The 23,137-nt window shown below is 39.8% G+C and overlaps 5 protein-coding genes across 6 annotated transcripts in view; 4 read left to right on the forward strand and 1 right to left on the reverse strand.

The window, feature by feature from the left end:
* Window positions 1-23,137, reverse strand: part of LOC114244944 (ankyrin repeat domain-containing protein 13B) — a 199,528-nt gene that overhangs the window by 154,643 nt on the left and 21,748 nt on the right. Inside the window, exon 11 of one of the 2 annotated variants that reach the window (XM_028176910.2) lies at window positions 22,198-22,222. The exons of the other annotated variant lie outside the window; for it this stretch is intronic. Within the exon in view, the coding sequence (XP_028032711.2) occupies window positions 22,213-22,222 (10 nt within the window). The 3' untranslated portion in view covers window positions 22,198-22,212. Of the gene's footprint in view, window positions 1-22,197; window positions 22,223-23,137 lie in introns of those variants that run through there. 2 annotated transcript variants of the gene reach the window in all.
* LOC114244947 (lipase 1) lies at window positions 1,176-4,126 on the forward strand. Its single transcript, XM_028176912.2, has one exon. The coding sequence runs from the start codon at window positions 1,371-1,373 to the stop codon at window positions 2,568-2,570; it is 1,200 nt and encodes a 399-aa protein (XP_028032713.2). The 5' UTR covers window positions 1,176-1,370; the 3' UTR covers window positions 2,571-4,126.
* Window positions 7,165-12,417, forward strand: LOC114244946 (lipase 1). Its single transcript, XM_089729398.1, has one exon. The coding sequence runs from the start codon at window positions 9,843-9,845 to the stop codon at window positions 11,112-11,114; it is 1,272 nt and encodes a 423-aa protein (XP_089585524.1). The 5' UTR covers window positions 7,165-9,842; the 3' UTR covers window positions 11,115-12,417.
* On the forward strand, window positions 15,425-16,927 carry LOC114244950 (lipase 1-like). Its single transcript, XM_089729399.1, has one exon. It carries the CDS (start codon window positions 15,546-15,548, stop codon window positions 16,815-16,817), a length of 1,272 nt encoding a protein of 423 aa, XP_089585525.1. The 5' UTR covers window positions 15,425-15,545; the 3' UTR covers window positions 16,818-16,927.
* Window positions 19,669-21,064, forward strand: LOC114244945 (lipase 1-like). Its single transcript, XM_028176911.2, has one exon. The coding sequence runs from the start codon at window positions 19,710-19,712 to the stop codon at window positions 21,012-21,014; it is 1,305 nt and encodes a 434-aa protein (XP_028032712.2). The 5' UTR covers window positions 19,669-19,709; the 3' UTR covers window positions 21,015-21,064.

Raw genomic sequence — 23,137 nt, forward strand, 5'->3', positions numbered from 1 at the left:
TAGTCACATGTATCTTCTCTCTACGCATCACATGTCCATACCACGCTAATCGTCTAAGAAATGGATAGATTGCGTGAAAGACGATATCTGTAAGAGAGGAGTGAGAAAATGGTATATGACAGAGGAGTATGGAAGGAGAAAACATGTTGCGCCGACCCCACGTGACTGGGAGAAGGACATGATAATGTTCGTTCGAGTATGTACGAGCACGTTCCTAGCACGTGCTAACTAACGAACGACATCCACTTATGAAGGTAAAACATCACGCAATAAAAATCGCCATCTCTTTTTTTTTCTACCTAAGCTGATAGCCTTGAGAGGCTATTTCAGCCTAACCTTAGCTAGTAGATGAACTCACGGGGCTCAAACCGGAGTAATTCTAACACTGACCCTAGCAAGCGCAGTGCTTCGCAGAATCCACCACCGGATCGGAAGCGCGATCCACTGAGAAGATCTGGCGAGAAACTCAGTGGGCTGTGTCTGTGGGTTAATTCGCTTGTCGAGCCCTTTGTCGCAACCGACGGGTTCGACGGGGACGGTGACCGGTGCTTGTGGTACCTAAAAGCACCGTTAATGGATCGGGAGGATCCGTAATGAAGTGTTTTGGGCGACATCGACTGTTTACCATGATGTTTTTCAGCTGAACTTCAATTAAGTTTACCCCATTCAAATAGCTAAAGAAGTTTATTGTTATGATATTTTTTCTAAATTTTAATTTTTAAATGGCTCTCATGTAAAATTTCAAAAATGTCGCCAACATAATCAAATAGTATCTCACCCGTCGATAACAAAAAAAAACCGAAAAATTTAAAACGAGATTAAATCGTAAAAGTAATCTCGCGAAAATCAAAGCATATTATTATACTTAAAAATTTTCTTATTTTATTCAGCGGTTGTTTCGAATCGCTTTGTCTCTTTCTATTATTATGTTGGTAATATCATGTCCAATAAAGTATACTCTACTCTAAAATATACGCTCATTCCAGTTAATTAAGGTTTATATTACATAATTAAGGTAATATTGGCATCACTGTTTAGAAGCCGCACACGATACGATGTTCAATGTTAAACATTTAACCAGAACAAAAGGTTGGTCACACGAAGATACACACAGCAACCTGTGCAAACATAATAATTTGCTCGAGAATTCTAAAATATATTTTTTTGTTGTTTTAGAACGCGAGTAACGGTTTTCTTACGAGATAGTGCCAGTAGCCAAGTTTAACAGGCCTCATATGGATCGTTAAAAGTTATTAAACAGCATTAAACAACGTGCCTATCAAGTGTATACAAGAATTGTTTTGCTACATAGCAGAGTGGATATTAAAATAATGAACTAACATCAGTGCGTTCTAATCTTAAAATTAATCATGGTTAAAATTGGCCTTAGGACGTTCTTCATGATATTATCGATCGGCTTACACTTGGCATCAGCAGTGTCCTTCCTAGAATATCTATTTAATCTAAATGTAAACGAAAACAAGGATTCCACCTTCAAGGACCTGGTCATTAAATACGGTAAGGAATGCGAAGAGTATCAAGTTGTAACGGAGGATGGTTACATTTTAACTCTCTTCCGTATTCCCGGTGACGTCAATCGACCGGTATTGCTTGTGCACGGCTGTTTTGGTTCTGGGGATTCGTTCATCTTAAGGGGTAAGAAGTCGCTGGCTTACGCTCTAGCTGAGGCTGGCTACGACGTGTGGGTCTGCAACTATAGAGGAACTAAATACAGCAGGAAACATGTCACTGTAGATCCAGATCGTGACGACAAGTTCTGGGATTACAGCTTCGAAGAAATCGGTTACTACGACATGCCCGCGTTCATAGACTTCATCTTGGAGAAGACCGGACAAGCAAAGTTACAGACGATAGGATACTCGCAAGGAGGAACGGTCTTCTACGTAATGGGATCTATCAAGCCAGAATACAACGAGAAAATTAAGGTACTAATTTCCCTTGCGCCGATAGCACACTTTTATCACATCAAAAATCCAGTGACCAGGCTCTTCGAAAACGAATCACGTCTGAGTAACATTATCAATGCTATGGGCAAGGAAGAAATTTTTGGTCCACGATCAGGAGAACGAGCTATGATCGACGCGATTTGCTGGAGTCAGCTGACCGGCTACAAGATCTGCTCTCAGTTCTTATTCGAATTGGTTGGTTACGATGAGGACGAATGCGAACCGAAATTCTATTATAAATTAAAGCATTACGTACCGAATAGCATTTCGAAAAAGAATGCCCAGCATTTACTCCAATTGAGGCGCGGTTTCAATCGATTCGATTACGGGCCGGAGAGGAACCTTGAGGTCTACAACGCGACTTCGCCATCGAAATATGATTTGGATAAGGTCAAGATGAAAATTGTTCTGTACGTATCGAAAAACGACAGGTTGTCAACAGTGGAGGACGTCGAAGAGCTGCGGAATGAGTTCTCTAACGTTGTTGAATTTCGCATCATCGAACGCGACGAATTCAACCATTTAGATTTTATATGGGCCAAAAATATGGATAAATATATTTTCCCGCACATACTTCGAGCCTTGGAGCAATATAACTTCTAATTTAGAATTAATCAGAATGTGTTGTAATTAAGAGTATCAATATCGAGGGGTGTAAGGTTATTTGGTTTAAGCGATATTTTTTCAACTATACACTGTGCTTAGTGCGAGTTTTTTAACGTTCTCGATAGCGTAAAAGTTAGCCCAATTTTGTATGGAGTTGGAACAGCGCCCCTAGCGGCAAACGTACGCAAACGATCCCATTCCATACAAATATGAGCTAACTTTTACGGTATCGAGAACTTTAAAACAATCGGTTGTCTGTAAAGTCGGTTTACTGACGATAGTTGAATGTGACAATATCATAAGAAAATACTTATGGAATGGTTTCATTTTTCAATTATCGCAATTATCGTTGCTATAAACAATTGACACCACATTCACTTTTCACTGAACTTCATACTTGACGAAAGCATGTAAATGTATTATTGTATAGCAGCTGTCCACGCAGATTCATCGCTCACATCGCCTCAAAACGAGGTAACGCCGCATGAGTCATGTTTTTTCGTGCGTGCAGCCGGCTCCATCGAATTATAAGACGTTGTCACGTCAAAAACTCGCACTACTGGCAGCACACTGGAGAGCCATTCAAAGTTTAAATTTAAAAAAAATATCATAACAAAAATTCCTTCAGCTATATATTTGAACGGAGTAAGCTTAATTGAAGCTCAATTAAAAACATCGAACTGTTGATGCTGATACCTAATAAAACGCGCCTTTCATTACAAAGAAAGCGAAATGTCGCTTAAGCTAAATAGCTTTTCACCTCTTGATATGATTTTGCTGTGGTGTGGAATATTAGCATTTCATTTCTTCCCATGTTGTGGAAAGCGACTAGGGGATGCAGCCTTCTATGAGTGTTAAGGGCGTCACACACAGTGAAGATACTATAATATTTTACCTTAACATACAATATCGCTGGCTATACATTTTTTATGAATTATCATACATGGTTAAAATAATATATTATATACCTATATTTTCATATTACAGTATCTTCATAATCTTCAGAATGCGAGCGATATTGTATGTTAAGATAAAATAATATTATATTATATTAGTATATTCGCCGTGTGTGACGCCCTTAAACCGGTGGATTTCGATCGCCTTCGGGCATTTACTGGTGGTGAGGCGTATTGTTATTGCATATTGGTACCACCATCCAACCATTTTTTACCGCGAAGCAGTCATGCGTTCCAGTTTAAAGGGTAGAAAAGTCCGCCAAAAAATACAATTGCAATTTTAGTCTTATGTCTTGGATCAGGTGGCGGTATTCTTGAGTTGTTGCCAAAGGACTCCGGCAATAGTTTTACACTATATAGGTTTCTTCATTCATTTTACTTTATACTATATTATTTAACCTTATAACAAAAGGTTAACACAGAATTATTCAGCGAGTAAATATCGGGCATCAATGTAAAAGTAATTTATTTCGATTTCAAGACAAAACATAATACGTATTGAGTTTAGTAAATAATAAAAACACTTTTATTCATTTATAATACGTAGGTTCTATCATACACAAATGAAAAGTTTAATAAAATATTATTTAGATACCATGTAATTTATTTTCTATATTAATTTGCATAACAAAAAACCGCCTCATAGCAAAGCATGTCGACACATGCGTTGTATGTTAAACATGATGGCATGTAAAAATGCGTATGATGTTATCTTATACCTTTGAACGAGCAATTATTGTATATATATAAATACAAGAATTGGTATATATAATATATATAACCTGAATCTCGGAAACGGCTCCAACGATTTTCATAAAATTTAGTATACAGGGGATTTCGGGGGCGATAAATCGATCTAGCTACGATTTATTTTCAGACAATGTTGTTTTATTCGTGTTTTCAATAATCAACTCTTCCCGACACTTCTTGGCGAATAATAATAATACTATTTTTCTTAATTGAGGGCAACTAACCGCTTTAAAGACACAACAAGATGGCGTTATAAAAAAAAAAAAAAAGCAGCAAAGCTCGGTCATCACCTAGTTTATACTAATATTATAAATATGAAAGTTTGTGTCTTTGTTATCAAATCACACAAAATTACTTAAATTTGCATTAAATTTTGGAAAACGATAATGAAGCTATATACTAACATCTAGACTTTTGTCCTTGCAGAATGATCCGGACAAAGGCGGGGATATATGTCGTAATAAATACGACAATGTGATTCGCTAGTTCGTAATTTTATGACCCATAGATCATTTTTATTTGAAGGCCATTAAATGGCCTGGTAACCATACCTTTAAGCCAAGGCTTACATTTTCTTATTATATCCTGTTATATTATATATAGTATGAAACATGATTAAGCGTAATGAGATGAAGTGGATTAATTTTAAGCTTGATTGGTTTGATTGACAATTAGGATGAAATTAAATAAAAAAACTAATTATGTGATGTCGTGGGACACCAGGTAGGAACGAAGTTCCTTCGGCTAATGTAGAATCGACACAATTTGCAAAAAAAAAAATCGTGCTCAATTTTATGTTGGTTTTCTTGATTTTTCTCTTAAATTTTGCTGATTAGTTTTTATTTAAGTACAGGAAAGTATTTAGGAAATTCAGTATTTTAGGAAATAATAAATTACGTAAAATAAAAATAAAATCGTAATTCAAATTATCAATTAAAATAACAAAATATGTCTCTTTATTTTTGTTTGACAACATAAAATTACATAGAAATAGAAATAATTACAAAATAGAGAGAGAAGGGATGAGAGAACGAAAAGAAAGAGGGAGAAAGAGAAAGGTATTGTACACTACTCGCTTGTGTATACGACTGTCGCGCCTGCGCACGTATCATTTAACGGTTTTATTACACGCACTTTTTTCCACGGATTTTTTCTTACGGTTTTACTATCACATTTTTTTCAGTTCAGTCGCGCAGCAAAATCCCTATCCCCTCCAAGCCTGCCGTAAGGAACTTCGTTCCAATAATTTGTAAACCATGTATGGTTACCAAATACCAACAAAAAAAAAACTAGCTTTTTCTGCGGAAGAAAAGCGACGGATCAATGCGTCCAATTTTCGATCTTCGAGAGTTGAACAAGGTCGTAAAGATAAAACACCTAACTGTTTTCGGACACCTCGGTACCAAACTTTCTCCAACCAGGGGACTGGGTGATAAAATTGAACATTTCTCACAAAAAAAAAATCTAGTATCGGTCTCAAAATTTCGTCCATACTTCTTGAGAATCAGTACCAAGGTAACCAGTATCAGCACCTTCAGGAAGGAATCGGTACCTTCTTAAGAGTTAGTACGAAATGACATGCCTACCCTTCGGTCTGGCTTCAGCGCCACACCTTTTTGCTTCCATAACATGCTGGGTCGCAGAGACCTTGCGTGCAAAGGGAACTCGAGTGCTAGTCTACCTAGACGACTTCCTTTTGGTACACCAAGACAAACCCAAGTTGAAACTTCAGCCTGCAGAAGCTGTGAAGCTTTTGGATTATCTGGGCTGGCATATCAATTTGCATTGTATAGCGTGCTCGGTCGCGGAGACCTTGCGTGCAAAGGAAAGTCGAGTGCCAACCTACCCACCCACACGACTTGCTCTTGATTCACCTAGTCAAATACACGTTTTTTGCTTCCATAGCATGCTCGGTCGCGGAGACATTGCGTGCAAAGTCGAGTGCTAGCTTACCTAAACGACTTGATCTTGTTTCACCAAGACAAATAAACGTTTTTCGCAGATACCTTGCGTACATAGGGAAGTCAAACGTTAACGTACCTACGCGACTTTCTCTTGGTCCTTGAAGACAAATACACCTTTTTGCTTACATAGCATGCTCGGTCACGGAAACTTTGCGAGCAAAGGGAAGTTGAGTGTTAGCCCACCTACGCAAGTCCCTCTTGGTCCATCAAAAGAAGTCCAAGTTGAGTCTTCAGGCCACATAAGCTATGAAGCTCTTGGATTATTTGGGCTGTGTTTGATGTTGAACTAACTGAGTGGACTGTAGGTTTTGTGGTTCTTGTGAAATATAAACACTTTATCACTATTACTGGGTGTTTATTGATATTTATAGAAAGTACAAAGGTTTTTACAGGCACAGCGATGGAAGCGAATTTTGTAAATGAAAATTATAACTGGTTTAAAACCTAGTGAATGATTTAGAATGAATGACATTAATGTAGGTTTGCTACAGGCTGCCAAGTCAGTCTTACAAAAAATCAATTAGTACACTGGTTCAAGAGATGACATGTCTAGGGATTCGATGGAAAATTGCGAGGCCACTCAATAACATCCTAGCTCAAACTCTGACGGAGTTACATCAATCTATGTTAACATGCAAATTTTCTTGCGAAGTTTCAAGACAAAACACTCCCGTAAAAAACAGGCCATCCTGCATGTGTTCACAATTAAATGCAGTGCTGACGCGGAGCCACATGTGAGACATTGCCGATACACAAAACCAACCATTTCCTGGCAACGGAAGATTCGGACATGGGTAGGGGTTACAATTAGACAAAATATTAACGTCCTGTGTATGGTCAGCTCAACAACTGAAACGGCACAGCCACAAAAGAGCTATTTGCAATGGTAGTAACAATCAAAATGAATCTGAAAGTATTTCACTAGCGTTGACCTTTCGACTTTTAAACCTAAGCCACAAGCTCAAGATAACTCTGTCAGCTTATAATCTCTCGGGGAGATACAATATCGTAACCAACAGGCTATCACGAGGAAATCAACCTGCGAAATAGCACTTTTTACCACAAGTGACCACAAAAGCTTTTCGAAAATGGGGTCATCCGGATATAAGCCCATTCGCCGACCAAGATTGGATACCTTCAGCAGACCGTAGAGGATGCAACTAGCATGGGGAATTCCTCCTCTCAACCTTCTCCCCAGTGTACGGACTCACTTCAACAGTGTCTAGGGAACCTACCTGGTAGTGTACCCAGACTGAGCGAAAGCATTTGGGTTTCCAAGCCCTCAGATCCCGAACGCTAGATAACTCGCACGAAATCTAGAACCTGCCAAAGAACCCGGAGGGCACGACGACACGTGACCTCCTCCACAGGGTAAACATTAACCCTGAAAGCTTAGAAGGGGGGGGGGGGAGGTTGTACAAATAATAGACTGGTCTACACAGGAGAAGATTGATTGAAAATTAGCTGATGTCAATCCACTTTGTCAGCATACTTACCAGCAATTAGAAGATGGTGCATATGGTGCTACAGTTTTAAAATTGATCCTAAGTCTGCAGATGTTGCCAAATTCTTTTTTCTTTTCCAAAAAGAAAATTTTGCCTATTAAACAATCCTTCTGCATAAAGCAGCGGTTAGTACAGTATCCGCCGAATAGTCTTTCCCAGAGTCTACTAGATATTCCAGCGCCTCAGTAACAAGATCGAAGAGAGAATTCGACATAGTCACTTCAGTGCGCAGCGTAGGGCACCGGTGACCTACGTGTCTGTTAACGTGTTAATAGCGGGTATTTGAAAGAAACATTGTAATCTTTTTTGATCTATCATTTCCTTAGCAGCTTAGATTTGATGTTGAAGATGAGTCACATTTCACAAGGCCAATTGACGCCAATAAAGGCCTTTTTTTATTGCTTAGATGGGTGGACGAGCGCACAGCCCACCTGGTGTTAAGTGGTTACTGGAGCACATAGACATCTACGACGTAAATGCACCACCCACTTTGAGATATAAGTTCTAAGGTCTCAAGTATAGTAACAACGGCTGCCCCACCCTTCAAACCGAAACGCATTACTGCTTCACGGCAGAAATAGGCGGGGTGGTGGTACCTACCGGTGCGGACTCACAAGAGGTCCTACCACCAGTAAACCTTCAAAACAGCCGTCAAAACCTTCAAAACAGCGAATGATACAATTTTGAAGCGCATCATCAGTGGGAACAAGATCGTTCACAATAATGTCCAGAGGTCGTTAAATATGAAACCCAAACTGGTTATTGAATTAATCAATTCGAAAACATTATTTATCAAAAAAGATGAAGTGTGGCGGTGAATGAAAAGAATCGCTTTTCCTTTACCGGACGATATAACGTTTGATTTTGAAGTATACCGTAATTAGCTGGAGCAGCTCGAAAATAGAAAGATAAACTTAAGCAGAATAGGACAGAATTGAGCAACAGATTAGGTGTAATATTCCAACGAGATAATGCGAAACCTCATACAGGTTTAGTATCTAAGCTTTTACAGGTTTGATCGGACGTATTGATTGACAAAGTTCTACAAAAAAAAAATTTTTTATAAATTATTTCATATTTTTAAAAATGTTCGTTTTTTTCGTTTTTAATTTTAATAAATCACTTAGACTGACTTCGCGATAGAAATCTCCATATCTTAAAAAAAATATCAAACTTTTTGTTCGGCTAGCTAAAGCTTTGGTAGCTATAGCTTAGAATAGGTTAGCAATGCACGTCTTAGTACGCATCTCAAACTTGTACCTCACCCAAAACCTTGTCTCCTTGGATATTAAAAATCGCCTATCCCTTAATATGCTGCTACTGTTATTGGCTCTTGGGGCTAAATAAATTTAAATTTATTCCGACGCTTTGAAGTGGGGGGAAATTCAAAGTTTTTTTTTTTTTTTTTTTTTTTTTTATTGCGTAGATGGTTAGACGAGCTCACAGCCCACCTGATTTTAAGTGGTTACTGGAGCCCATAGACATCTACAACGTAGACGCGCCACCCACCTTGAGATACAAGTTCTAAAATTTCAGTATAGTTACAACGGCTACCCCACCCTTCAAACCGAAACGCATTACTGCTTCACGGCAGAAATAAGCAGGGCGGTGGTACCTATCCACGCGGACTCACAAGAGGTCCTACCACCAGTAATTACGCAAATTATAATTTTGCGGGTTTGATTTTTATTACACGATGTTATTCCTTCACCGTGGAAGTCAATCGTGAACATTTGTTGAGTACATATTTCATTAGAAAAATTGGTACCCGCCTGCGGGATTCGAACACCGGTGCATCGCTTCAACACGAATGCACTGGACATCTTATCCTTTAGGCCACGACGACTTCCGACGATTCCGTAAGACGCATTCATACAAGCGCAGCTAACAAAAAGATAATAATATAACTCTTTATTTAACACCACATGTGTCAGAGTGAGCATAAAAAACAAATAATAGTAGGTGACTTAAATTGACAATAAAAGAAAACAGACAAGTTTTACAGAGTTCACACTCGTATAACCGCTTCACTGTAAAACCGCATCATTTCTTATATCGGCTTCAGTCGATACGCGAGCGTAACAGTTTCTAACCATGATATTTCCGAGTCTGATTTTTAAAATTGCCTCTTTAAATAAAGTTTTTAATTCACTTATAGACTCACCGATCTTGGAAAGCATTCCAGGAGACATTGCCATTGAACAAAACGATTTCGTAAAATCGTACGGTTTGGATCCGGTAGGGAATTTAGTGTCCATTGAAGTACCCGAAGACGCTAACCTTGATTTCAACGGTCTCGCCAAGAAGTACGGGCATCCGTGCGAAGAGCATTACATCGAGTCAGAGGATGGTTATATCACCAAGTTATTTCATTTACCGGGAGATAAGAAACGGCCGGTGCTCATGATGCACGGCATCTTCGATTCTGCCGATACTTTTGTGATCAGAGGCAACAGATCAATGGCCATATCTCTCGCGAACACTGGCTACGACGTGTGGGTGGGAAACATGAGAGGAAACAAACATTCCCGGAGACACGTTACTCTGGATCCCGACAAAGACCCTGAATTTTGGAACTTCAGTTACCACGAAATGGCGTTGTACGATCTACCTGCGACTATCGACTACATCCTGGGTCACACCGGCCAGACACGGATCTATGGTATCGGTCATTCCCTGGGCAACAATATTTTCTTTGCAATGACGTCAATGTTGCCACAATATAACAAAAAAATCAGGATTTTCATTTCGTTAGCACCGGCTGCTCACCTTGACAATATTAAACTGCCGACAAGAATACTGGCTGTGCTATCTCCCCTTATTAACTATTTGTTGAAAGGTACTGGGCAAGAGGAAATACTTGCGGATTCAAATATCCTCTTTCAAATTTTACGAAAAGTTTGTCCGATTGGTCTGCCTGGATATATTTTATGCGCTGAATTGATTATATTTTACATAGGTGGCTACGATAGGGCAGAACTAGAGCGTGAATTTTTGCCGGTCGTTATAGGTCATGTTGCCAGTGGTACCTCAAGGAAAAACTTCATTCACTTGGCGCAGTCGGGTAAATACAAACGTTTCGCACGTTATGATGCCGGAGTCAAAGAAAATCTTCGTGTATACGGAGCCAAGGTACCTCCGGCGTATAATATCAGTGCGGTGACCATGAAAGTAGCTATTTTTGCGGGAAATAACGACAAAATAGTCGTTGTGAAGGACACAAAGAGACTACGAGATGAGTTGAATAATGTAGTGGAATACAGAGTATTGAAACCAAATAAAATTAACCACTTTGACTTCGTATGGGGAAGGAACGCTAACAGATATTTGTTTCCATTCATATTTGATTTGTTATCGAGTTACTAACACAACACATAATTTGGTTGTTGTGTATTTTGGTTTTGGTATAAATTCACGTAAGGTATAGGGAGGCCATTTCCAAAGCGGGGTTTGGCAGATAATAGAGGACATTTATGAAATCGCGGGAGTTAGCAAATGAAGCGCTAGCTTTTTTGTCTGAAGGAAGGACTACTGGTGGCCCGGAGGCCTTTCAAGTTTCACCAGGATTCTCTAGCTTTTGGATGGAAGGAATACCGAATAGGCCAATAACTACTTCTACTCTAATACGATAACCATTGATGCTGAAGTTTCACAATAATCAGTTTTAACCGGTTCCATTACGGTTTTCCCTCTGCATTTCAATAACGTGCAAGTAGTGCAATTTGCACAAGTCGGGCTAATCGAGTCGGCAGGTACTCCGAGGAGCAATAAGAAGCCCTCTTAACATTTTGCTACTGCCGGACCTCAGGCAACAAATTACTTACTTCTCGGAGAGTAAACTTTTAGTCCCAAGTCAAGAACCTCTGTTCAAATAAACTAGACCAGTTCGTGCTGAAACTGTTCGTACACAGTAGAGTTGCCCTCTTATTTCAACTACAATAAAGTATGGTTTGGATTGACAGCATGTATCGCCATGCAGATACAGCAGGAAGCGCGTCTACCAGCCACTAGAACATCTCTCGGAGAACAGTACAAGGCGTATAAGCCGTGACCTATAGGGTAAGACGGCTGGTTTAATCGTATAGAGCGATGCCGCTATTCCGCCATCCATCAGGAGGGGCCGGAGTCCGACATAACCGGGTCTGTTACCCCCTCGACCGGGTATCCGTAAATCGATTCCCCAGCGTTAAAAAAAAGGCTAGTAGATACGTATTTGGTGTGAGAAAAAAGCAAAAAACGTTGAGTAGCATTTACACGCCATATATACATTTGTTCGTGAACGGGATCCACTAATGCACCACAGTTTCGTCACTAATAGTCTTACCAGACAACCTACGAACGCTTCAACACTGGAAAGCCTTAAAAGGCTAAGCTGTACCATATATCCCATAGCAAATTCATATCATACAATACGTTCAGAGCATCGAGATGCACTATTTCAGCAGATTTTATAGCGAATATTTAAACAATAATAAACGTTTTACTGTATTGTTCATATTTATATGCAATATTTCATTCTTAATAATCCTTACGTTCTGACGTGCTGTTTGTATACTAATTGAACGTGCGTTTTGTTTTCAATTCTTAATACTTTTATTATTTAGATATGTGTTTTCAATCGCATCGTCACATTTTTAAGTATTCGTGATGATAATAAATATTACTTTAATACTTGAGTTTTTATTAAACAACTTTCTTGAATTTATTTATTAGATATGTAAGATAGGCATGTACATATTTACATGGTTCAATTATTCTGTTGTAGCTTAAGATGAGCTGTGAAGTACTTGCAAGATATAAACCATAATCATAACTTGGGAGTTCGTTATTTTTATTGGCATAGGCGGTTTGGCGAGGTCGTAGTTCAGGGCACACCGGATATTAAATGGTTATCGGGGTCCATAGACCTTACAATACGACTGCCTCCATTCACTTTATCACACGTGGTCTCAGTCTAGTGTACTACGGCTGTACCATCTTGCAATCCGAAACGCATTACTGCTTCACGGCAGAAATAGGCAGAGTGGTGGTTCCTGCCCGAGCGGACTCATAAGATGCCCTACCACAAACCAGTACAGGGCGTGCAAATTTTATCAACAAAAAATTTACTAATATTTTTACGTAAGAAACTATTAAAAAAACCCGTTAAAAACGTGTACAAAAAGAATTAGCTAGAAAGAAATAACTGCCTAAGGCTCCCCGCGCACTAGGCAGCCTGGCTGCGGCAACCGAAACATTTGAACAGCCAGTTATAGAAGCCAATTTACGCCCATTTATGATTTTTTCGTCGAGCGATTTGGACTTTATCTCTTAAAAATAGGCAAATCAAAGAAAAGAAACTGACTAGAATCATCCTCTTTTTCTAGAAAGGCACTCAAAAGGCTTGTTAACGCCTACGAAATTTTACTGAGCAATATTGAAATTTTATTTATGTTCACCGACACAATTTTAAAAACACTTCAATTAATGGCCGTGCCAAGTTAACTTGTTCGCAACGTAAAATTCAGAAAAAACACTGTATAAAGGAAATACAAGCACAAAATCGATTGTGGAAGTTTTATTGAAGAAACCCAAGCAACCAACAAGGCTTATTCTATAACGATTGTAAAGATTTTCATACCGTTTTTTTAATGCATGCTGTGTCATATAACAACATTTGGCAAAACGAATATGGATTTGCCTGCTACAGCAAGTGCGCGGGGACTGACATCAGCCTCATACATTCGCCAACACTCGCTCTGGCGGCAACAGGCGCGTTGTATTGGCTGCCGCAGCCAAGAGTTCCGGGATGATTATGTGCGCGGACTCCCATACAACGCCATATATTCGTCTGACTGCCACAGCGTGGTTGGCTAGTGCGGGGGGAGTCTTACCGTTTGTAACCTAACGTTGTAAGCATAACGCAAGTAAATGAACGGTAATACCTAGTCAGGTCATAAGTATTGTCACACAGTAAAAACTTTTCTTTTAGAATGCTGGCTACAAAAAAGTTTATTGAATTCGAATTTTGAATTGTTCATGAAAATAAAAATAGTATACTTTTAGAATTTTACTCATTTTTAAATATGGAGTGGACGCTTAAAGAAGACCGTGTTGCAGTTATTGCGTTGCATCGTTGCGGTTACGCGCCAATTCAAATTTTTAACATACTGAAAAATTTGAATATAACCAAAAGATTCGTTTATCGTACCATCAAACGATACAATGAAGACTCTAGTGTAGATGACAGGTCAAGAAGTGGTCGCCCTCGGTCTGTTAGGACTCCAGCAGTGATAAAAGCTGTGAAGGCGCGATTTCAAAGAAATCCCAAACGTAAGCAGAAACTGTTGGCCCTTCAGATGGGGTTAAGCAGAACCACGGTGAAAAGGGTGTTAAATGAAGACTTAGGGCTTCGGGCATATCGAAGAAAAACAGGACATCGTTTGAATGCTCGTCTAATGGACCTGAGACTGAAGAGATACCGCGCTTTGTTGAAGCGGTACGCGGGAAAAAAATATCGGGAAATTCTTTTTTCGGATGAAAAATTTTTTACCGTAGAAGAGAGCTACAACAAACAAAATGATAAGGTGTACGCACACAGTAGTGAAGAAGCGAGCAACCGTATTCCGCGTGTCCAACGAGGTCATTTTCCATCCTCGCTCATGGTATGGTTGGGAGTTTCTTATTGGGGCTTAACAGAGATACATTTTTGTGAGAAAGGTGTAAAAACGAATGCAGTTGTGTATCAAAATACAGTCTTGACGAACCTTGTGGAACCTGTTTTTCATACCATGTTCAATAAGAGGCACTGGGTATTCCAACAAGATTCGGCGCCAGCTCATAGAGCGAAGAGCACACAAGACTGGCTGGCGGCGCGTGAAATCTACTTCATCCGGCACGAAGACTGGCCCTCCTCCAGTCTAGATTTGAATCCGTTAGATTACAAGATATGACAACACTTGGAGGAAAAGGCGTGCTCAAAGCCTCATCCCAATTTGGAGTCACTCAAGACATCCTTGATTAAGGCAGCCGCCGATATTGACATGGACCTCGTTCGTGCTGCGATAGACGACTGGCCGCGCAGATTGAAGGCCTGTATTCAAAATCACGGAGGTCATTTTGAATAAACTTTAGTGTCATAAGAATCTATGTTTTGTTAAGTTCATTTTGGTATATGAATGGTTACATAATAAATAAACTTGTTTCAATTATTTTACATTAAACATGTGACAGAATTTATGACCTGACTAGGTATGTAATTGTATACTAATCAACCCACTGAGTCTTTCGTCCGGTCATCTAAGTAGATCGCGTATCCGATCCGGTGGTAGATTCAGCAAAGCACTGCTCTTGCTCAGCCTATTGATATCAATTCTCTCAAGTTGAGCCCGTGAGCTCACCTACCGGTCCGTGCGAAGTTGGAATAGCCTATTAGGCTACCAAAAAAAATACACTCATGTCTCAAGGTCAGGTCGTTTTAAACATAAATCGAGTAACAATTGAAGTCCAAATGGCCTGTGAAATTGGCCTGTGAATAGTGTTGAATAAAAAAATTTTGCGCTTATACATATCACTATGCTACTCAAACCAGGAAACATATCGCAGACTAAATTTTAAAAAACAACTGAATACACAATAAGATTATTACTGGTAAGATTAAAACCAATAAAAAATTATATTTTATTATATTATATTTTGTATTGTAAATTAAGTTATTACACCGAAATTGTTATAAAATCATCGATACTGCGACGGAAAATCATTTTCACTACGGACATCAGTCGAATATCGCGTTTTTGGGTAGTAATAATTTTTATTATGGTATATACAAGTGCAATTTTCCACCTGGTCATGATGATACTGCTGTATCTGAGTAGTACTGGTTATTCACTCACTCCAATTGTGGAAGATCTCTTTTTGGAAAAGCTTGGAGGTGACGTGTTAAGGGAGTTTCCAAAACTAGATGAGAACGTGATCAAAATTAATGTACCAGCAGACGCTAAGCTGAACTTCAACGCTCTCGCCGCGAAATACGGGCACCCGTGCGAGGAACATTACGTCGAGTCAGAGGACGGTTATGTAACCAAGTTATTTCATTTACCGGGAGACAGGAAACGGCCGGTGCTCATGATGCACGGCCTCTTCGAATCTGCCGATACTTTTATCATCAGAGGCAACAGATCAATGGCGATATCCCTCGCGAACGCTGGCTACGACGTGTGGCTAGGAAACATGAGAGGAAACAAACATTCCCGGAGACACGTTACTCTGAATCCCGACAAAGATCCTGAGTTTTGGAACTTCAGTTACCACGAAATGGCGTTGTACGATCTACCTGCGACTATCGACTACATCCTGGGTCACACCGGCCAGACACGGATCTATGGTATCGCCCATTCTCAGGGCAACAATCTTTTCTTCGCAATGACAGCAATGTTGCCACAATATAACACAAAGATCAGGGTTTTGATTTCGTTAGGACCGGCAGTCCATATTGAGAATATTAAATCGCCGACGAAAATACTAGTTCAGCTGTCTCCTCTTATAAACTATCTGTTTGAGGGAGTTGGCAATGAGGAAATTTTGCCCGATGGGACAATTCTTCAGAGACTTTTGCAAAAAGTCTGTCCCTTAGGGTTGCCGGGATATGTTTTATGCGTTCAGTTGATTATATTTCAACTAGCCGGTTACAACACGGCAGAACTGGAGCAAGAATTCTTCCCGGTTGTACTCGGTCATAGCCCCAGTGGAACTTCAAGGAAAAACTTCAATCATTTAGTACAGTCGGGGAAATACAAGCGTTTTGCTTATTACGATGCCGGCGCTGAAGAAAATATCCGACTATATGGAAGAGAGGAACCTCCTTTGTACGATCTCAGCGTGGTCACCATGAAAGTGGCTATTTTTGCTGGCAACAACGACAAATTGGTCGTTCTCAAGGATACCGAGAGACTGCGAGACGAGCTGACAAACGTTGTCGAGTACAGGGTATTGGAACCGAGAAAATGGAATCACTTGGACTTCGTATGGGGGAGGAATGCCAACAAGTTTTTGTTTCCATATATTTTTGAATTGCTGCACAAATATTAGAAAACTTAAATCGTTATTAATTTTTTATCAACAGTCATGGTTTTGTAATGCAATCGCGAATATCATAAATTGCTTGAATCGTCACGATATTAAATGAATGATTCCATTAATTATTTGTTGTGATATATAAAAATATTATATTATATATTATATATAATATAATATTGGTGTTGACATGTATTAGAAATCAAATACAACAGTAGATCTTCGAAAAAGCGGCCTCTTGTCCTGGTCATCTCCACTTACATGTCCAACTCAGCGTATGGGGCAACGCAAAGTCTCCGTCGCCCCAAAAATGTCTTATCAGATCCTCCTGATCTATTTTCAAGATTCTATAATCAAGAGCTGGACAAGAGAATCATAGGATCGTGCACAATGGCGTGCAGTTGCAAAGGCCTATGTCCAGCTGTGGAGTGCTATAGGCTAATGATGACGTTGCCATATTTATAAAACTGGTGGTAGGACCTCTTGTAATTTCGTACGGGTAGGTACCACCACCCTGCCTATTTCTGCCGTGAAGCAGTAATGCGTTTCGGTTTGAACGGTGGGGCAGCCATTGTAACTTTACTGAGACCTTAGAACTCATATCTCAAGGTGGGTGGCGGCATTTACGTTGTAGATGTCTATGGGCTCCGGTAACCACTTCACACCAGGTGGGCTGTGAGCTCGTCCACCAATGTATGCAATAAAAAATCCTTGTATTGATCGGACATGTATAGTGCGTGCATACTGTAGGTATATGATAAAGGGAAGATCTTCCATCGAGCGGGTGATATTGCTCGATAGACCGACGGTCCGAATGTTGTTGTTCGGAACTTGTATATATGCGAGTTCATCTTGAAAATTACGTAAGCGAGATTCAGGTTTCTGTCAAATATCTTACGTTGTATGATGGCTACCCGCCACACATACTTGAACTAAATCTTATTTGCATTGTTGCCATCTGTCACGACTTATTATTATGAAACGTTTCCGCAGATGCACATATTCCCATTAAACAAATACTTGCAATGGGATTTAGATTATAGTTTCACATCCAGATTTCGCGCAACATTCGATCCACGCATGATGTTAGGATATCTTTTAAATGGTCATGTTATATAACAGCGAAATTATGTAGTCTAATACAGTTGGTTTGATGTATCAGGATGGTGGGTCATGAAGCTTTTCATGATACCCTCGAGTCCGACCTCAATAGTAGTGCCCTATACAAGAGCCTACGATTATTAGTGTATTTTTAATGCGCGTATAAACCGCGTTTTGTTTTCACGATTCATTATCATCATTATCCTGCTCTTTTCCCAGTTACCTGGGGTCGGCGCAACATGTTTTCTCCTTCCATACTCTTCTATCATATACCATTCGCTCACTCCTCTCTTACCCATATCGTCTTTCACGCAATCCATCCATGTCTTCTTAGGTCTATCCTTCCACATTTATAGTTAACATTTTCTTACCAACCTCATTTTCATTTCGTCTCATCACATGTCCATACCATCCCAAACGCGCACTTCTCAGCTTCTCTGTCACTGGTGCCACTTTCAGACTTCCTCTAACATATTCATACCGTATTCTACCCATTCTCGTTACTCCACACATCCATCGCAACATTCGCATCTCTGCTGCATGCAATCGCCTTTTTTTTGTTTTCACGATTGATTTTTCTTTTTTTATTGCTAAGATGGGTGGACGATCTCACGGCCGATCTGGTGTTGGGTGGGCACCGGAGCGGATTGACATCAATCGTGTCAATGACGCCACCCACTTTGAGACATGAGTACTAAGTCTCCGTTTTTTTAGTACAACGGCTACCCCACCCTTCAAACCGAAATGCATTGGTGGTACCTACCCGTGCGGACTCACAAGACGCCTATATTACCACCAGTAATTAGCAAAATTAACATTTTTACGGGTTTCCTTTTTTTACACGGTGTTATTCCTTCACCGTGGAAGTCATTCGTGAAAATTTATTAAGTACGTCTTTCATTAGAAATATTGACATCTGCTTGCGGGATTCGAACACCGGCACAGTCGCATCGCTAGATACGAATGCACCAGCCGTCTTATCTTTCAGACCACGACCACTATTCTTTGTTGTTTCTACTCTATGTGGGACAACACGACAATATACGGCACAAGATGTATGGCTCTGGTGCTCATTAAGAAACAAAACTCAAAGATTCGGTAGGCAGCGGCTTGGCTCTGCCCCTGGCATTGCTGAAGTCCATGGGCGACGGTAACCACTCACCATCAGGTGGGCCGTATGCTCGTCTGCCTACACGGGCAAAAAAAAAAAGATTAGTTCCAAGACGTCGACTTGTACCACCCGGACTTTGACTGAAATAAATTACAATCACTGAGCGTGCAGAAAGACATAATATGAAATTATGAGTTTCAAGCCGAGAAACAAATATCGTGCTGAAGAAAATAACGTCCTGAGAGATTGTGAGCACATTTCCCTGCTATACTTAAATGGTCGATTGGAAAATAACTCTTTCGGCAATGGCGAGTTAATGTGAGTCATCTGTAGCAAAATAAAGATAATAAAAATATTAAAGCCAACCAATGTTGTGCATCAGTTTTGATGAATCCACAGAGATAAATCAAATGATAGTGATAGAGTAGCGCTCGTGATTTTCATGTACATACCATGCAATTTTAGTCCTTAATCTTGTATATGATATAGCCTAATTTATATCTACATACATACACAAAAAACAAAAAAAAATCAATGCACATCAATTTGAAATCAAGTACATAATTAAGGATTATCGCGTAAAACCAAAGCCATGTAGCTAACAGGGTTTCATTGGTTATCGATATTCTAACGGTTCAACATTCGTAATATTGACTTCGGCGGACACACGTGTACTGAGTGTAGAAAAATTAAAAATGATATTTATCAGTAAAACTATTCCATATATATACGCGCTACTATATTTAAATCGAGAAGGAAATCCGTTTCATTCAAGGCTCCGGGATCGATTTTGGAACCAAAGCCTGGAAGCCAGTGCACCACAAGTAAACGACTTCGCGGAGACTTATTCTTTGATACCGTTCCGTACCTCCACAGGATTTGTGGTCAAAATAAATGTACCAGTAGACGCTAAGCTGGACTTCAACGGTCTCGCCGCGAAATACGGACACCCGTGCGAGGAACATTACGTCGAGTCAGAGGACGGTTACGTCACCAAGTTATTTCATTTACCGGGAGACAGGAAACGACCGGTGCTCATGATGCACGGCATCTTCGATTCAGCCGATACGTTTATCATCAGAGGCAAGAGATCAATGGCCATAACTCTCGCGAACGCTGGCTACGACGTGTGGCTGGGAAACATGAGAGGAAACAAACATTCCCGGAGACACGTTACTCTGGATCCCGACAAAGACCCTGAGTTTTGGAACTTCAGTTACCACGAAATGGCGTTGTACGATCTACCTGCGACTATCGACTACATCCTGGGTCACACCGGCCAGACACGGATCTATGGTATCGGTCATTCCCAGGGCAACAATATCTTCTTCGCAATGACGGCAATGTTGCCACAATATAACGAAAAGATCAAGGTTTTTATTTCGTTAGCACCAGCAGTTTATATTGGCAACATTGAAATGCCCACGAAAATACTAGTCCTTCTGTCTCCCCTTGTAAACTACCTGTTTGAGGGAGTTGGCAATGAGGAAATTTTGCCCGATGGGACAATTCTTCAGAGACTTTTGCAAAAAGTCTGTCCCTTAGGGTTGCCAGGATATGTTTTATGCGTTGAGTTGATTCTATTTCAACTAGCCGGTTACAACACGGCAGAACTGGAACGAGAATTCTTGCCGATTGCACTTGGTCATACCCCCAGTGGAAGTTCAAGGAAAAACCTCAATCATTTGGCGCAGTCGGGAAAATACAAGCGTTTTGCCTATTACGATGCCGGCGCTGAAGAAAATATCCGACTATATGGAAGAGAGGAACCTCCTTTGTACGATCTCAGCGCGGTCACCATGAATGTGGCCATTTTTGCTGGCAACAACGACAAATTGGTCGTTCTCAAGGATACTGCGAGACTGCGAGACCAGTTGACAAATGTTGTCGAGTACAGGGTATTGAAACCGCGAAAATGGAATCACGTGGACTTCGTATGGGGGAGGAACGCTGACATTTATTTGTTTCCATATATCCATCAATTGTTGCGCAAATATTAAGAAGATACAACCGTTATGTTCTTTTAAGACTACAATTCTTACATCGTTCAATACAGGAGAATTTATTGTACTGAGAACTTCAAAATAAATGTTTCATTCGTCTTGAACTTGACGTGTTTTAAACGACAATTAAACTAATTTTATGGTTTACATATTTAATTGGCAACTGTGAAACATTCACACCGATAAATTGTGAATGTAACTAATCACATTTTAATGCTTTTGAAACATGATTAGGGCAAGAGCAACGTTGTCGCAATGCCTGTTTCGTTAGAGGGTAGGTAATAATAAATACCACCAGAACATACGAACTATTTGCTGGGCACTTCAATAAGTACCGATATGCAGCCATAAATAATCAAAGACATTGGTCTCTTTTTTTTGATAGCTAATATGGGTGTACGAGCTCACAGCCCACCTGGTATTAAGTGGTTACTGGAGCCCATAGACATCTACGACGTAAATGCGCCACGCACCTTGAGATATAAGTTCGAATGTCTCAAGTATAGTTACAACGGCTGCCTCACCCTTCAAACCGAAACGCATGACTGCTTCACGGCAGAAATAGGCAGGGTGGTAGTACCTACCCGTGCGGCCTCACAATACGTCCTACCAGCAATAATTACGCAAATTATAATTTTGCGGGTTTAATTTTTATTACACGATGTTATTCCTTCACCGTGGAAGTCAATTTTGCACATTTATTAAGTACGTATTTCATTAGAAAAATTGGTACCCGCCGGCGGGATTCGAACACCGGTGCATCGCTCAGCACGAATGCACCGGACGTCTTATCCGTTAGACCAACACGACTTAATAAAGTACCGTAATACAAACAAATCGAAAGTTCTCTCTCACGTCTCAAGGTGGACGTGATCGTTCACGTTGGGATGAGCTTCAGCCACAACTGGGAGGGACCTACTAACAACTACACCACATGGGCCGTGAGTTCATTCACCCGTCTACGCAATAAAAAAAGAGAACGGGAGATTCGAAGAGAAGAAGAGAGAGAGAGAATCGACTTAAGTATCCTGGATCAGGATGGTAAACTTTAAGATGACATAAAAAAATATCAGTAATACTAAGATAATTAAAAATTCACTACAGACTCATAGCGCGATAATGAATTTACTGTCGACTCTTTTTCGATACTAGAATGTAGCCACAAAAAAAAGCACTATCTAGAAGACTAATAGAATCACCAACGTCTGAAAAGTTGAAACCATTTTATATGTTATGTAACCATTCATATATTATTATGTAGTCAGACGCAGAATTACAGCACTTGAATTAAGTCAATAAAATTAACCTAGATATTGGTGGATTTATTTACTAGCATAAATTTAGTTGTGTTCTTTAACTACCTACCGTTTTTCATATCTAATATATAAAATTCTCGTGTCACAATGTTCGTTCCCATACTCCTCCGAAAGCGCTTGACCGATTCATATGAAATTTTTTATGCATATTCAGTAAGCCTGAGAATCGGCTACTATCTATTTTTCATACCCCTAAGTGATTAGGGTTGTCCACTCCTAACATTTTTTTTTATTTGGACTTTTTTTTTTGTTATAATGAGGTATTATGTGGTTGAATGAGGTTTTGTTATTTTTATTATATATTCCCTCATCGTTCACAGCACTACATACCTCTTTCACTCATTTACCACATCCTTACACACTTACAATAAGTTTACAATAAGTTTTTTTCTACACTAGAAATTCCCTAGAAATCTTATATATGGCAAAACAATGTTTGCCGGGTCAGCTAGTAGTATATATAAAAATAGCCAACCTCAGAATACGAACAACTCTGTCAACAGTAAAATAATACTACTATATAGTTATTAACTAGTAATACCCTAATAATAATAGATGGCGTTCGTTATAGGTTGTATTTGGACTATACATTATATAAGCATTTTTATAGCTGACTACAGATGTCCACAAAAGCCAGACTGCGACAACACAATATTCAACGCGTAACGCGTTCAACAAACGAAGCACGAAGGCACTTGGGGAATGGTCACCATTTCGATTGCAGTGTGCTTAGTGCGAGTTTTTTAACGTTCTCGATAGCGTAAAAGTTAACTTTATTTTTTATTTTTTTATTGCTTAGATGGG

This window comes from Bombyx mandarina, chromosome 08, assembly GCF_030267445.1.
Source record: "Bombyx mandarina strain Sakado chromosome 08, ASM3026744v2".
NCBI lineage: Eukaryota > Metazoa > Arthropoda > Insecta > Lepidoptera > Bombycidae > Bombyx > Bombyx mandarina.

Coding starts and splice junctions, on each gene's coding strand:
- LOC114244947 (XM_028176912.2), top strand. CDS start 1,371: ATGGTTAAAATTGGCCTTAGGACGTTCTTCATGATATTATCGATCGGC.
- LOC114244946 (XM_089729398.1), top strand. CDS start 9,843: ATGATATTTCCGAGTCTGATTTTTAAAATTGCCTCTTTAAATAAAGTT.
- LOC114244950 (XM_089729399.1), top strand. CDS start 15,546: ATGGTATATACAAGTGCAATTTTCCACCTGGTCATGATGATACTGCTG.
- LOC114244945 (XM_028176911.2), top strand. CDS start 19,710: ATGATATTTATCAGTAAAACTATTCCATATATATACGCGCTACTATAT.